Below are 15,097 nucleotides of genomic sequence, written 5' to 3'. Positions count from 1 at the left end.
TGTTGTCTCTGCTTGTCTTTATGTTCTCAAAACAAAACAAAACTTGGGCAACAATAAAATTTTTTTGCTTTACACAAAATTCACCCCCATCCAGAAATTTTTCTAAGCAAACCTCACCTCACTCCATTCTGCTTTAACTTCTTCAGTAAGTTTTTAGCCCTCATGAATGTAATGAAGATGCAAAGAATTTCTCCACAGAAAGTCACTAACCCATCATCTAAATGTATCTACCCTAACAGAGCTAACCCAATTAACTATCATAAAGGCACCATTTTGATCAGATCATTTTTCTGCTCTAACCTTTTCTCACTGCCCATCTGACAAAGTCCAAACTCACTCCTGGGGCAACTAAATTTCTCTAAATTCTGCTGTCAACCTTGCAAAGTTTACGACTACTTCTTTTCTGTATAAAAACCCTGCTATATCCCAAGTCATTTTTCTCCTGCCCAGACCCACCTGGTGCTTTTTTCTTGAAGATTTTATTCACCTTGCCCACTTAGCATGGTCTTCCCCACCCCACATACCCAACTTTCCTGATCATTGTTTTAAACCTCTTGAGGAAAAGACCCATAGCTGATTTTTTTTTTCTCATATTCCTTCTCTTCATCAAATGAAAGCCTCCCTAAATAAGTATTGACTGATTAGATCACGTTATCCCACAGTAAGCTTCTTTACTCCTAACTACTATAGGGCTTTATAACTGATCCTGTCATCATATACTTGCATTTCTTACTCCCTTCTTTCCTGTATCAGACTTGTGGTCTTACATAAATGTAAGCTTCTTTAAGGTCAGAACAAAATCTGCCGTTTCTTCGTGTTTTTCTCAATGCCTAGTGTGGTGTTTAACATTGACTGGTTGGCTGTTAATTGATGCAAGATTAAAAGTACTACAATAATGACACACTCATCTGTCTCTTAGGTTAATGTATGAAAGCACCTAGCACTGTGTTTGGCACGTAGTAAGTATCCTACAGATGGCAGCTCAATCATGTTAACTTCTATCTTTGGAAGGAGTAGTTGCTGTCAGACTTACAGCCTTAATACTACAAGCTTCAAGAGTTTAGAGGCAGGTGATGCAAATAAAATTGATAACTCTGGATTCAAGTGTACCTCCTGACCGCAACATAGACCCAGATTGGAGCTGGCTTTCCCATCCCTTGAGACCTCCATCAGCTACCCCACAAGTTGAAGAGTTTGTAATTGAATTTATACCCCTTCTCTCAAGGCTGGCTCAGTCTGAAACACTTAAGATCTGCAAGAATGAACCAGATCAAGGAGAACTCTGGTAGATGTTTCACAGAAGATGAATCACTAATATGCAGCCAATAAGCAGCAGGCTGACAGTACACCGAGAGTTGACCTGAAACTGATATTTACATCTTCATAGGAAAGACTGCTCCTTCTTCCGCCAGGATAACCTTTCCCCCAGTTTGTATAATGAACTCCTCGCCCATCCGTCCAAAGGAACGTGTGCTCTGAATTCACATCATTCAGCCCAGTCCAGGCATTAAAAGCGGAGTCCTTCATATGATAGGTAAGAAATGCTGAAAGAAATTTCCACAAGATAATTTTAACCTTTGGGGGAAAATACTCAAAATATGGGAAAATATTCAAAATACATATTTGTAAAATACTGTGTATGTGATTAAGGTCTTTATTATTATTTAAAACCACTTACCATGAAAACAAACACATTCTAACCTTAATATCACCTTATCACTTCAGTTCGTACTTCGGAAAGTTTTGTATAATAAAAGTCTAGGTTTTATCTGGGCCACTGCAGACAGCTGGACAGACTGGGCCATGCCCAGGGGCAGTGGGGAACTGGGACAAGGGTGGCTGAGTCCAACCCACGTGCCGCGCGCCATGTCATACACCCCGATCTGGGCTGTGGCTGCCTGCCATCCTGCAGGAAGAGGGTACGGTTTCTAATTCACACACACTCATCCTATGAGTTAGCAGGTGTCCTGATTCTTTCAATAAGATAATCTGATCATAAGAACTAGGGGGCAAATAGGGCTCTTAATCCAGAAAACGTCTAAAAATGAAACCTACTTGTCAAAACAAGAAGCATGAGGCTGTCAAGTTATCACTACTTCGGATTTCCAAACCAAAAGAGCTACCCGATTGGAACTCCCTCTCGGCAGCAACTGCTAAGGGGTCAGCAGCCATCCCACCCCATGTGCCCGGACCAAGGGGGCATCCTGACATTAAGCACTTGCATCATTAGGAGAGACGATATAGAAGAATGCAGAGAATGTAGAGCCAGTGTGGCTTCTTTCTTCCTTGCCTGTTCTGTGGCACAGAGGAGGGTGGCAAATATCCAGAAGCTGTAAAAGGCTTCAACGAACACGTGCCCCATCCCCTGTCTACTTGGCCTTGCACACGCCTCCCACACCAGCCGGCTGCCTGCCACAGCTAGCAACCTCGTCTGCCAGGAGCCGAGGATGCCCAGGTGAATGAGCACCAACTCAACAGAACAATTTCCAAACACTTAGGCTTACACCCGACTCCTGAATGCAAATAGGATATGGAGTGACTAAGCATCTGGGTAACTCAAAGAAAATGCAAAATAGAGAGAGGCCCAAAGAGACACAATCATCGGTTTATTCATGAAACAAACAATTCCATGGAAGGGCCATGGTTACGTGTTTATTCTCCTGCTAGAGTAGCAGAGGAAATAACCGCTCTGCTCAGAGATTTGCTTATTTCTCAACTAAAGTTAAAAAAAAATTTTTTTTTCTTTCAACATTTTTCAGAGGGAGAAGAGCATGGCTAGATATTTATTTTGGTTTTGTTTTATTTCCTAAATAAGATCTTAACTTTCCCCATCCCCAAATTAAAATGAATGTGGAAAAGCCCTACCTGCCAATATTTCAGCACTGACTTTTTTTTCTGCCAACAACCACAATAAGAATTCAACATCGTGTGCCGGGTTTGCCAGGAATAATGTTATTTTATCTGAAAATTGTTTCCTTCTGCACATCTCTATTACCCAGGTTCTAATTTTGTGATGCCAGGAATCAGCACTTTGTGGTTAAGAAAAGAAGTCAATTATTATGTTTCTCTGTTGGGTAGCTAAGCCCAAAATGTGGTAGGCCAGTTAGAAAAATATGAATATTCTATTCTGAAAATGTTTCTATTGTGTGCTATGGTTTGACCCTTTTCTTTCAGGGTCTGGCAAGTTGCTGAACTTGACAAAGGCTCTCAGTGAAACCTTGGTTGATTTACTGCATCATGTGTTCCAAGAGAGCACATGGCTGCATTTACAGAGTAGAGGAAACATTTGAGAAAAGGCCATGGAAGGTTCCTGGGTCTTTCTTCTTTGTAGATTTTCTGAGACATACCATGTTTTCCAGTAAGTGATTTTGGAAGTCAAAGAATCTCAAAACCAGAAGGGAACTTAGAAATTATGCAGTTCCTCATCTCCCTCTTAACATCTCACATAAATTCATTCATACAAATATTTATTGAACATCTTTCATTCTACGTACCAGTCTGTGTGACTCTATAGCACCCAATTGAGAACTTTCCAACATAATCATTTTCACAGCCCTTTAGAGAACTCACAAAGCAGCTCATTTAATCAGTTTAACTGTTTCTTTGCCTCTTTGGTTAGATTTATTCCTAGGTATCTTATGGCTTTGGGTGCCATTGTAAATGGGATTGACTCTTTAATTTCTCTTTCTTCTGTCTTGTTGTTGGTGTATAGGAATGCCACTGACTTCTGTGCACTGATTTTATATCCTGCCACTTTACTGAATTCCTGTATGAGTTCTAGCAGTTTTGGGGTGGAGTCTTTTGGGTTTTCCACATAAAGTATCATGTCATCTGCAAAGAGTGAGAGTTTGACTTCTTCTTTGCCGATTTGGATGCCTTTTATTTCTTTCTGTTGTCTGATTGCTGTGGCTAGGACTTCTAATACTATGTTGAATAGCAGTGGTGATAGTGGACACCCCTGCCGCGTTCCTGAGCTTAGGGGGAAAGCTCTCAGTTTTTCCCCATTGAGAATGATATTTGCTGTAAGTTTTTCATAGATGGCTTTTATGATATTGAGGTATGTACCCTCTATCCCTACACTCTGAAGAGTTTTGATCAAAAAAGGATGCTGTACTTTGTCAAATGCTTTTTCTGCATCTATTGAGAGGATCATAAGGTTCTTGTTCTTTCTTTTATTAATGTATTGTATCATGTTGATTGATTTGCGAATGTTGAACCAACCTTGCAGCCCAGGGATAAATCCCACTTGGTCGTGGTGAATAATCCTTTTAATGTACTCTTGGATCCTATTGGCTAGTATTTTGGTGAGAATTTTTGCATCCGTGTTCATCAAGGATATTGGTCTGTAATTCTCCTTTTTGATGGGGTCTTTGTCTGGTTTTGGGATCAAGGTAATGGTGGCTTCATAAAACGAGTTTGGAAGTTTTCCTTCCATTTCTATTTTTTGGAACAGTTTCAGAAGAATAGGTATTAATTCTTCTTTAAATGTTTGGTAGAATTCCCCTGGGAAGCCATCTGGCCCTGGGCTTTTGTTTGTTGGGAGATTTTTGATGAAGGCTTCAATTTCCTTAGTGGTTATAGGTCTGTTCAGGTTTTCTATTTCTTCCTGGTTCAGTTTTGGTAGTTGATACATCTCTAAGAAAGCATCCATTTCTTCCAGATTATCTAATTTGCTGGCATATAGCTGCTCATAATATGTTCTTATAATTGTTTGTATTTCTTTGGTGTTGGTTGTGATCGCTCCTCTTTCATTCATGATTTTATTTATTTGGGTCCTTTCTCTTTTGTTTTTGATAAGTCTGGCCAGGGGTTTATCAATCTTGTTAATTCTTTCAGAGAACCAGCTCCTAGTTTTATTGATCTGTTTTACTGTTCTTTTGGTTTCTATTTCATTGATTTCTGCTCTGATCTTTATTACATGAACAGACATTTTTCCAAAGAAGACATCCAAATGGCCAACAGACACATGAAAAAGTGCTCAACATCACTCGGCATCAGGGAAATCCAAATCAAAACCTCAATGAGATATCACCTCACACCAGTCAGAATGGGTAAAATTAACAAGTCGGGAAATGACAGATGTTGGCGGGGATGCAGAGAAAGGGGAACCCTCCTACACTGTTGGTGGGAACGCAAGCTGGTGCAGCCACTCTGGAAAACAGTATGGAGGTTCCTCAAAAAGTTGAAAATAGAGCTACCCTATGACCCAGCAATTGCACTACTGGGTATTTACCCCAAAGATATAAATGTAGGGATCCAAAGGGGTACATGCATCCCGATGTTTATAGCAGCAATGTCCATAATAGCCAAACTCTGGAAAGAGCCAAGATGTCCATCAACAGATGAATGGATAAAGAAGATGTGGTATATATACACAATGGAATGTTATGCAGCCATCAAAAGGAATGAAACCTTGCCATTTGCAACGACGTGGATGGAACTGGGGGGTGTTATGCTGAGCGAAATAAGTCAATCAGAGAAAGACATGTATCATATGACCTCACTGATACGAGGAATTCTTAATCTCAGGAAACAAACTGAGGGTTGGTGGAATGGTGGGGGGTGGGGGGGATAGGGTGGCTGGGTGATAGACATTGGGGAGGGTATGTGGTATGGTGAGCCCTGTGAATTGTGCAAAACTGTTGAATCACAGATCTGTACCTCTGAAACAAATAATACAATATATGTTTTAAAAAAAAAGAAGAAGAAGAAGATAGCAGGAGGGGAAGAATGAAGGGGGAGAAATCGGAGGGGGAGACGAACCATGAGAGACGATGGACTCTGAAAAACAAACTGAGGGTTCTAGAGGGGAGGGTGGTGGGGGATGGGTTAGCCTGGTGATGGGTATTAAGGAGGGCACGTTCTGCATGGAGCACTGGGTGTTATATGCAAACAATGAATCATGGAACACTACATCAAAAACTAATGATGTAATGTATGGTGATTAACATAACATAAAAAAAAAAATCAGTTCTAATTGTGAGAATGACCTCCAGATTTTGAGCCTAAATCTATTTCTTTGTAACAGCAGTTCATTGGTGCTAAGTATTTGTTCCGGAACTATACAGGTCCACATCTTCTCTTTTCAAAGCCCACACTTTTCCAGGCTCTGAAAGCTGAAGGTCTTTCAAACATGCCTCACTTACAGCCTGCTGTGGCTTCCAAACCCTCCATGAATTTAGTTACTTCATCTGGCTGCTCTGCAGGTGGTTAGCATCCTCCTTCAAGTGACAAGTCACTAATTTAGCTTAGTATCTATTTCAGGTAAGGTGGCCATGAAGAGACCATACAAAATTGGTCAACTATCTTTCTCTTGACAACATAATAAATTTTACAATCTGCTATATGGATACGGTGAGTTTTCTCCTTCAATGTTTTCTTCAAAGCTCTGAATTACCCTTATGTTTTATGGGGAAAAAAGTCTCAATTTGTTCAAAGTTCCTATTTAAAAATTAGTTCTTTTGCCTTTTAGGGTATGTGATCAAGTGATTAAAAGCACAATAAATGGAAAATTAGCAATTGTCCATTTCTACTCTACTTCTTTGGCTCTTTGGGGAATAAACTGGTTCGGTGGGAACAGAATGGAATGTCAGTTGAACAGCCAGTTTAATTCCCAACCCTCCCACTTAGCAGCGGGTTCCCGGAACACCACTTCCTCATTCACAAGTGGGGTGATGATAACCGGCTTCACAGAGTTGTCCTAACAATGAAAAGGGACTTTCTTTGTTAAATGCCCAGCGCGGTGCCTACACTGAATAAAATAGTTCTCCACATGTGGTTAGGTTTTCTCCCCTGCCTAGTGTTTACTCTGGAAAACCAAAATGTCATTTACTATCAGCAGGGGAAAAAAAATTACATATTTAAGTGCATCACTGATCATACAATGTCTGCATACCTTGCTCCTTTTCGTTGCGGATTGATACCAGATTTCCCCCAAATCCTATGCAAGCTTTTCGTGCCTCTTGCCAACTTTTTCTTTCGTCTTCAACAAATCCAAAGATTTTGAAACACTTGGATGAAAGAGAAAAAAAGGAACTAAGTACAGATAATAGTGCTTGCTCTAAAGAAATGTAAAATTTTCACGAAGATTATAGCTGCATATACATTTTCTCCAGCCAAATAGAGATCGAAAAGGTTAAGTGAGTTTTATCACCCATGAACTTCCTTGGCCAAGTTTTTTTCTTCCTCAGAACAAAGGACACACCCACTTGGAAAATAGCTCCACGTATTCTCTCCATTTCCATAAAGAATTTGACATAGGAACTTCTCTCTATTCTCACCTAACATTTTCTGAAGGCATTAGGTAAGCAAAAGTTACCTCTGAACTGAACGATGTGCATTGTCACTCTCCGCATTGATCAATACCAAGACTACAACTAATTTTCTTAGTACCTTGTTATTGTAAAAATTCCAGCCTTCCTTACAGCCTCCTGGGACTGAAGGCACCGTTGGAGTAATGGTGGTGTTGATGCTGTTGTTATGTCTCTGGCAGATGAAGGCATTTGGATAACCACAATTAATGTCATTCCAAAACCCTGGCAAAGGACAAAAGAGCCAAGTTAGACTTACATATTTGCATTGAAAAACATTCTTTTTTTAAAAAAAATCCACTTATGTTTTATAGGATTCTCAGAAATGGCTTAGACATTTTTACACAAGTGACTAGAAAGATCTATGCCCGACCCTTTTGTTCTTTCACTTACGCCGATAATAGTTCAACTTTATAGAGAGCTTCCTATGAGCCCAGAATAAACCTGATGTTGCAGATGTATTATCTAAATAGCCACTAAGAGCTAATAACAATAATCTAATAATACCTCACCTTAGATGTACCAAGCATTTGCTTAGGGTTTTAGGTATACGGCATGTTTAATCTTCTCAACAACAGGCAAGTTCTGTGATTATTCTCATTTTACAGACAAAGATGTGTGGAGGGATAAAGGAGATAGATAAACATTCTGGATATTTTGCTCAAATCAAAACATGAAGAAATGTTTCATAAAATGAAAAGTGAGAAGGTTGTGTCATGCATTAGAGGAAATATTAAGCATCCACTCTCACAAACCGAACAGTGATGCTGCTGAAATTAAACTTCTTTATTTTCTCTGCTTCTCTTGCCCGATTTGAGTGCACGACTTGCTACCTTTAGCCTAGGGATGTAGCAAATGACACATCACGCCACAAGGCAAACTCAACATTTTTACATTGTCTACCTGAATTTGAATACATGGTCACGCAGTTTTCATCATCATTTGCAAAATTAGGTTCACCTGTGGCCCAAGCCACGTAATCCACTTTGCTCCCATCCATCCAACTGGAAAAGAAAATTCAGGCATTTAGCAATAATAATCCAAACATTAGGATAACTGACTACAGCCTGGTGTGCAGAACAGATGCGTCAATGAAGATGAATGGGGCACAGGATTTTAAGCAAACAGAAGAGAGGATTCTAGAGAGACCAGCAGGGAAACTCCCAAGTGGTTGGTGCTGCCCATGGTATTGTGCTCCTCTGTGGCAACCCAGTGCCCTGGCTTGTCTGTCTTCTTCTCCCTCTCTGGAAGAAGCTACCTTTAGTCTTGAAGGGAGAGAGGTCAAGGAGATCCCGGTTTCTCTGGAAGTGGGCCAGAAGCAAACAGCCTCTGAGAGTACTTAGTAGGCATGATTCCCACAAAACAAAACCACCCATAGAGAGAGACCAAGAATTCAGAGTTTCTCATTAAGCCCATACTCTGATTTCCATGTTTATTCCAGGTTTCTCCTAAGGTATGTGGGCCAGTGCTTATTTTCATAAGTTATGGAAATTCAGAGACTGTTAGCTGGAAAGACAGCAAGAAATCATCAAATGTGACTGACCCTCTTATTTTAGAGATGATTAAAATGGGTGCTTGTCCAAAGAAGCATCAAGCATTTCTGATCTTTAAAAATAATGAGTGTGAGTTTTGGGTCTCTGTTGCTCAAAAATGGCAATTAATGGTCAAGCAGAACATAATGCGGCTAAAACATCTGTGCATGAGCCAAGAAGACATATCTGCTCTTCAAACTTAGGAGAACATGTATATTAATGAACAAGGAAAGAAACCCCAAAAATGTACTAATTTCCTCCCTCCCACAGCTTTTCCTGGCCCCTGTATCTAATGGAAAACAGTACAGTCATTCCTTTGAAGGGAAAGCATTTCAGGCAGTTGAAAGGGTATTTCAAAGCAGCGCTGTGAAAACAGTAAGTGGGGCAACATAAAAGGACCCTTTAATTCTGTGCACCAAGGATGGTCCAAATGGGAATCATAATTTTCAAAATAAGTTCAGTGTTCATATATGTATATCTTCTTAGTAGATCACTGGCTAACATGTGATAATACCCGAAAACAAAGATAGGTCGAGTTTTGCAAGATTAAATCAGACTTTGAGTTGTTTGTTTGAGAATTATGAGGTTGAAAACATTTAAGAGGATTTTTAAAAATTCTTTTTGTTTTTTGAAGATGCTTCTTAGATTGAGAACTCAGTAGGATCTTTAAAAATGTATTCAGCGAAACAAAAGTCTCAAAATAATTCTTAGATGTTTATCAGATCACTCTCTGAAGCAAAGTTGTTTCATTTTGATGTACTTACATAAACTTTTTATCCAAGCTGATCAGTAAGCCAATAAAATATGCTGGCTGTGCATCATTCCTGTTTACCTAAAAGATGGAAGTTTACATATAGGTCAATCCATACTTATATAGTAAGAAAATTCTTTTTTTAAAAAAAGATTTATATATATATATTTGAAAGAGCATGAGCAGGGAGAGGGGCAGAGGGAGAGGGAGAGAGAGAATCTCAAGCAGACTCCATGCTGAGTGCAGAGCCCAATGTGGGGCTCGATCTCAGGACCCCAAGATTATGACCTGTGCCGAAAACCAAGAGTTGACGCTCAACCAACTGAGCCACCCAGGTGCTCCTATAATAAGAAAATTCTTAAACAAAACCTAATTATTAATGAGGCAGCCCATTTAGGACTTTTTCTAAGGAGGGATTCATGCAGAAATTTTGTTGTACATTCAAAGTGATGTTTTTCATAGAAATAATAAGAAAAATATTGGGGTGCTTGGCTGGCTGAGTCAGAGGAGCATGCGACTCTTGATTTTGGGGTTGTGAATTTGAGCCCCACGTTGGATGTAAAAATTACTTAAATAAATACGCTTTTAAAAAAAAAAAAAGGGTGCCTGGGTGGCTCAGATGGTTAAGTGTCTCCTTTCGGCTCAGGTCACGATCCCAGGGTCCTGGGATCGAGTACCGCATCGGGCTCCCTGCTCAGTGGGGAGCCTACTTCTCCCTCTGCCTCTCTCTCTCTGTCTCTTATGAATAAATAAATAAAATCTTTAAAAATAATAATAATAAAAAATTTAAAAAAAGAAAAAAATATGCAAACCATATAAGAACCTGAATTTATAAAACAAATACCTTAAATCATTCTCTATAATACCAAATGCCTATAGTAATTAGGTTGTTGAAGATATTCTTTAAAACAAAGTAACCATTTGGTATTTTGCTTCTAAGGAAAGACTTCATACACATGTATATTTGTGCAATATTAGAAAATATCCTAAAAATTTCAAACCAAAATATATCCACAAATATGAAGATAAGTCAGACTACACTTTAATACCTTTGTAAGCAAATGAATATTTATGCTTTCATTATGTTCACCTTATTTTTTTCTGCTCTCCCTCTTACCTCTCTTTTGGTAAGCAACAAGGATGCAATGAAGATTTTGAAAAAGAAATACTAAGCCAAGTACCTTTGGAAAGAATAAACTATGCTCTTACTGTAATGTGACAATTTTGGTACAACCAAGAAGATGTTTATGTGAATAGTCAAGCTGTACTTTTAACCAACAATTTGGTCCAACTAAGATAGATTTTTAAATAACCAACCTATACTATATACACAAAAATCCAGGATTGATATATAACAACTAGTTAAGAATTACGATCTTTGAAAATCAAATTAGTGAACTCAAAGCCATCATGTCTGGGTCCTTACAAAAAGACTCGACTAAAAACTTTCTGGATTCTATGATTCTGCACTGAATATTTAAGCAATCAGGTCCCTCATTTCTGTTATGGCTACCACCCGCCTCTCCTCTGGCATTGACATCTTTCTCATGACCTTAGAATATTCAAATTCAGCCCATAATTTGAAACTGCACCATGGGGTACCAATAGTAGACATTATCTTTTTTTATCACGTCACTGTTTCATTCTTCAATGAATCAAATTCTTACATATTTCCATAGAAACTTCTTTTTACTTTCACTTTGAATAGAAACAAGATCACCAAAGTTCCTCTTGCAAAATTCTCGGGCATTGTCCATGGTTTCCTTCTCTTTGCTAAAATAATACTGGTAGTCTTTGTAAATCACCCACCCATCTTCAGTGACTGGTGGATCTGAAAAATTAATGAAAAACAGGTGATGAATTTTACTTAGACAAATTCAAGAATCTGGTCTGTGTGTGGTACACAAGAGTGAAAAGGACAGAGTAGCTTTATCAGTGGTATCTGCAACTCTGAGAGCCCAGAGTAAGTAGGATGTTTATGCCAAACACAGACTGAATTACCTAAGGCCAGATATCCACTTTGTACCAACTCTGGAACTTTTTCTCTTCAATTAAGTTCCAAGTATGGTCATTGGGTAAAAGAAGTCTCAATGTTACTTTTATCAATAGGATCGCAGAGCTGTCAGGAATTACATACCTGCACCCTTGATGTTCTGAGTTCAAGAAATGGAAGCTGGGAGAAATCAGCTTTCATCTTAATATAACAAAGAGCTTGTAACAGATGGACTTGGGTGCTTCAGTGTATAACTGGAGAACCAAGGAATTCACACACCAGGTGGGCTCCTAAGCCTTTTTCCAAACCACGGTATTCTACAGTTCTGTGCTATTGTAGGTTGAATCAGAGCCCCCAAAGATATCCATGTCCTAATCTCTGGAATCCATAAATGTTACCTTATATAGAAAGAGGCACTTTGTACATGTGATTAATTTAAGGGTCTTGAGATGGAGAGATGATCCTGGATTATCTGGTGGGCCCTAATGTAACCACAAGTATCCTTAAATAGGGAGATCTGACTACAGAAGAAGAATGCAATGTGATAGATGAAGCAAGAGGCTACACTGCTGGTTTTTCAAGATGGAGAATGGGGCCACGAACTAACAAATGCAAGGAATGCAGTTCTAGAAGTTAATAAAGTCAAGGAATCAGATTCTCCCTTAGAGCCTCTGAAGGAAGCACAGTCCTGCCAATTTTGGCCCAGTGAAACTGAGTTCATATTTCTGAATAAGTGTACATTGCTTTAAGGCACTGAGTTTGTGGTAATTTGTGACAGCAACCACTGGAAACCAATACAGTACTAAAGAGGAGATCTGGGCCCTTGGATATGATTCAAGAGCCCTTGAGACATTGTATTAAAATGCCTTGTGTTTGTGCATGTAAGCATCTGTCTAGAGGAAAAGATCCACAAGATTCTCAAAGATACTGAGAACTCTGTTCTTCCCAGATTAAGTATGTTTCATAGAGAAAAGAAAGAGAAAAAAGGCTATCAATATGGAAATCACAAAGTAAGGAAACACCTACTGTCTTGAGGAGCTGGTGTTGGCTCAGGTTTTGGTGTTTGTCCTGGAAAACAAAAGGAAATCAGATTATAAAGTGTGCTTGAACTTCTGCAATCACATATCCTTCTAATTTTACTATTTTCCTGGGTCAAAATAGCTAAAAACATAACTGTTCTCTCTTTCTCCTTCTCTCCCTCTCTTCCACTCCCCAGTGCTCCCATAATGTCATGGAGTTGGAGAAGGAAGGACAGCAGAATTAGGTAAGTCATAGCCACCAGAAATTGGAAGACACTTTTCAGGTCCAACAAATGGTGTCATGGAAAGGAAAGAAAGGAACCAAGTTTTGGATTCAGAAAGCCTAGGTTCAGATCTCAGAGTGGGAATTGCCTACCTTCAATTCTGTCAACTGCTAAAAGGAGTTAGTAGTATGTGTAGAGAGGTAGGGTAAAATACATGTGCTGTTGGTATGCAGAAGGTGCTCAATAGATGTTGGGTTGACAGTTATGCATCTTAAAATTAGCTGTGAAATACTTAAAATTTCATTATCAGAAACCATTGAAGATGAATTATTTATTTATAAAATGTTTTCTTCAAAGAATCTTATTTTTATTAAATGTATGTTTTGCTAAAAGGTGAATGAAATATTTTTCTTTCCAAGTAGTTAATGATCTATCTGGACTTTGCTGGAACCTGATAAAAGGACTCAGGTTCCCCAGCTTGGCTTCATGTAGTTCACATCTGTAAGAATAGAGCTACCAACAACACATAAAAAACTAGTCATTGGTAGCTAGGAGACCTCTAAAGAAAAACTGGCCACTATTTAGTCCTCCATTCTGAAAACTGTGAAACACTAATCTATGCGGAAGTGCGGAAAATACTCAGACAGATGGTGAGAGAGCAAGTGTCTCTAGTAGTGGAGCTGGGACGGTAGCCAAGGTCCCCAACAGCAGAGGGCAATGTGGTTCCACTTGACTGTTTACGAAGGAGGAAGATTATGTCTATTGTGGTTCAAGGGAAGATCTGTTTATTCCTTTATCTTAATATAAGAACCGGGATCCTCTGACCTCAATGCCTGATTTGGATTTGTGGAACTTTCTGAGTCCCAGATCATGACTGACAGCATGCGGTGATATTTTTTTGACCACCCCAATAACACGGTAGGTATAACAGCACCAGGTGCCTCAAAATGGTGCTTGTTCTTTGTGCTGAAAATATTTATTTAAGAAATCTGTCTTTAGAATATTTGGGAAACTTTCACCTTTTGGACAGCTAACATAAGTCAGAGGGTAAATATTCCAAAAAGGAAATGGCATTTGCATTACTCTGCTTACAGAGGAGACTACCCACCCACTCCCACCCCTATAGAATCTGAGCCAGAATCACAGCTTGTGGGAACTATTTCAGAGGACGTGACTCTTGTCCAGGATTCCCGGGTGGCCTTTTGATCTTCTGTTCCTTTGGAACATTTATCTGTGCTCAGTGACTTCATTCTTATCCTGTGAATGATGTCCCCTGCCAGTTCCCTTATTTTGTGATTTTGTTTGTTTGGTTCTGCTCATAAAGGGAAAATATTGGGATATCAGGAGGTTCATTCTCCAATGTAAGATAAAATAAAGGACAGGTTACCATACCTTTTTGTATTTGGCAAATCCAGTTGTTGAGATGTTCACAGTTAATATCATTCCAGGACATACCAGAGTCACCTTTCAATTCACCACAGTATTCGACATTTTGATAATTGTTGGGTTCTCCATAAGCCCAATTTTCATATGAAACCTATGTCCGAAACATTACATTGCAACTGTTAATCATTTATATCAGGCCATTTCCTATTGTTTATCCAATAAGAAAGGAAAGGTATATTAACATTTTTAAAAAATCTATTTACTTTTCTTTGCAATAACTTGGTTTTGAAAGCAAGGTTTATGAAAATGGGTGGGAAAGAAATAGCTTTCATTAATTACATGGAAACTTTCAAAGTTGAAGAGAATATGCTATTAATGATTATAAAATCTTCTTTGGTCTTATTGATAGAATGGATCCAGGGCCACAAAAGTGGGATTCATATATAGGAAAAACTTGGCAAAAGAAAAAAAAAAAAGCCCCACTTCTCAGTATTGGGAGTTCCTCAATCTCTAATATCCCTAATTCTTAAGGGATAGTGTTTCAGTGTGATGTTGGAAACTTTCTCTTCATTAGATAGGTAGGATAGAGAAGTATAATTAGTTCTTCTTATAAAAGAAAAAAGACTTACAAAATACTGCTAACAAACCTACCACACTTCACCTAAATTAACAGTGGAAATCAACGGGTTCAGGTCCCCTTTGCAGTTTTCAGTATGGAAATTAGAGCCAACAGAGTTTTAGACAAAGCATTTTCCAGAAATAGCAATATGAAATCCAAGTGTCAATGGAGCTATCAAATAAATCAGTTTACTCAAGTGCCTTGAAAAGCTGCTGATGGTTTATAAGAGGAGGTAGAACTGAAATTACATCAAATCACTTCCT

The 15,097-nt window shown here is 38.8% G+C and overlaps 1 protein-coding gene across 1 annotated transcript in view; it reads right to left on the bottom strand.

The window, feature by feature from the left end:
* MRC1 (mannose receptor C-type 1) overlaps positions 1-15,097 on the bottom strand; it is a 108,032-nt gene that overhangs the window by 23,043 nt on the left and 69,892 nt on the right. Inside the window, exons 15-22 of the mRNA XM_036097070.2 lie at positions 14,222-14,366; positions 12,613-12,654; positions 11,261-11,424; positions 9,607-9,674; positions 8,214-8,314; positions 7,393-7,535; positions 6,896-7,010; positions 1,378-1,544 (exon numbers count right to left, since the gene is read on the bottom strand). Of these exons, the coding sequence (XP_035952963.2) occupies positions 1,378-1,544; positions 6,896-7,010; positions 7,393-7,535; positions 8,214-8,314; positions 9,607-9,674; positions 11,261-11,424; positions 12,613-12,654; positions 14,222-14,366 (945 nt within the window). The remainder of the gene's footprint in view (positions 1-1,377; positions 1,545-6,895; positions 7,011-7,392; positions 7,536-8,213; positions 8,315-9,606; positions 9,675-11,260; positions 11,425-12,612; positions 12,655-14,221; positions 14,367-15,097) is intronic.

This window comes from Halichoerus grypus, chromosome 6 (genome assembly GCF_964656455.1).
Source record: "Halichoerus grypus chromosome 6, mHalGry1.hap1.1, whole genome shotgun sequence".
Lineage (NCBI taxonomy): Eukaryota > Metazoa > Chordata > Mammalia > Carnivora > Phocidae > Halichoerus > Halichoerus grypus.
This window is presented reverse-complemented; position numbering and strand designations above follow the sequence as displayed.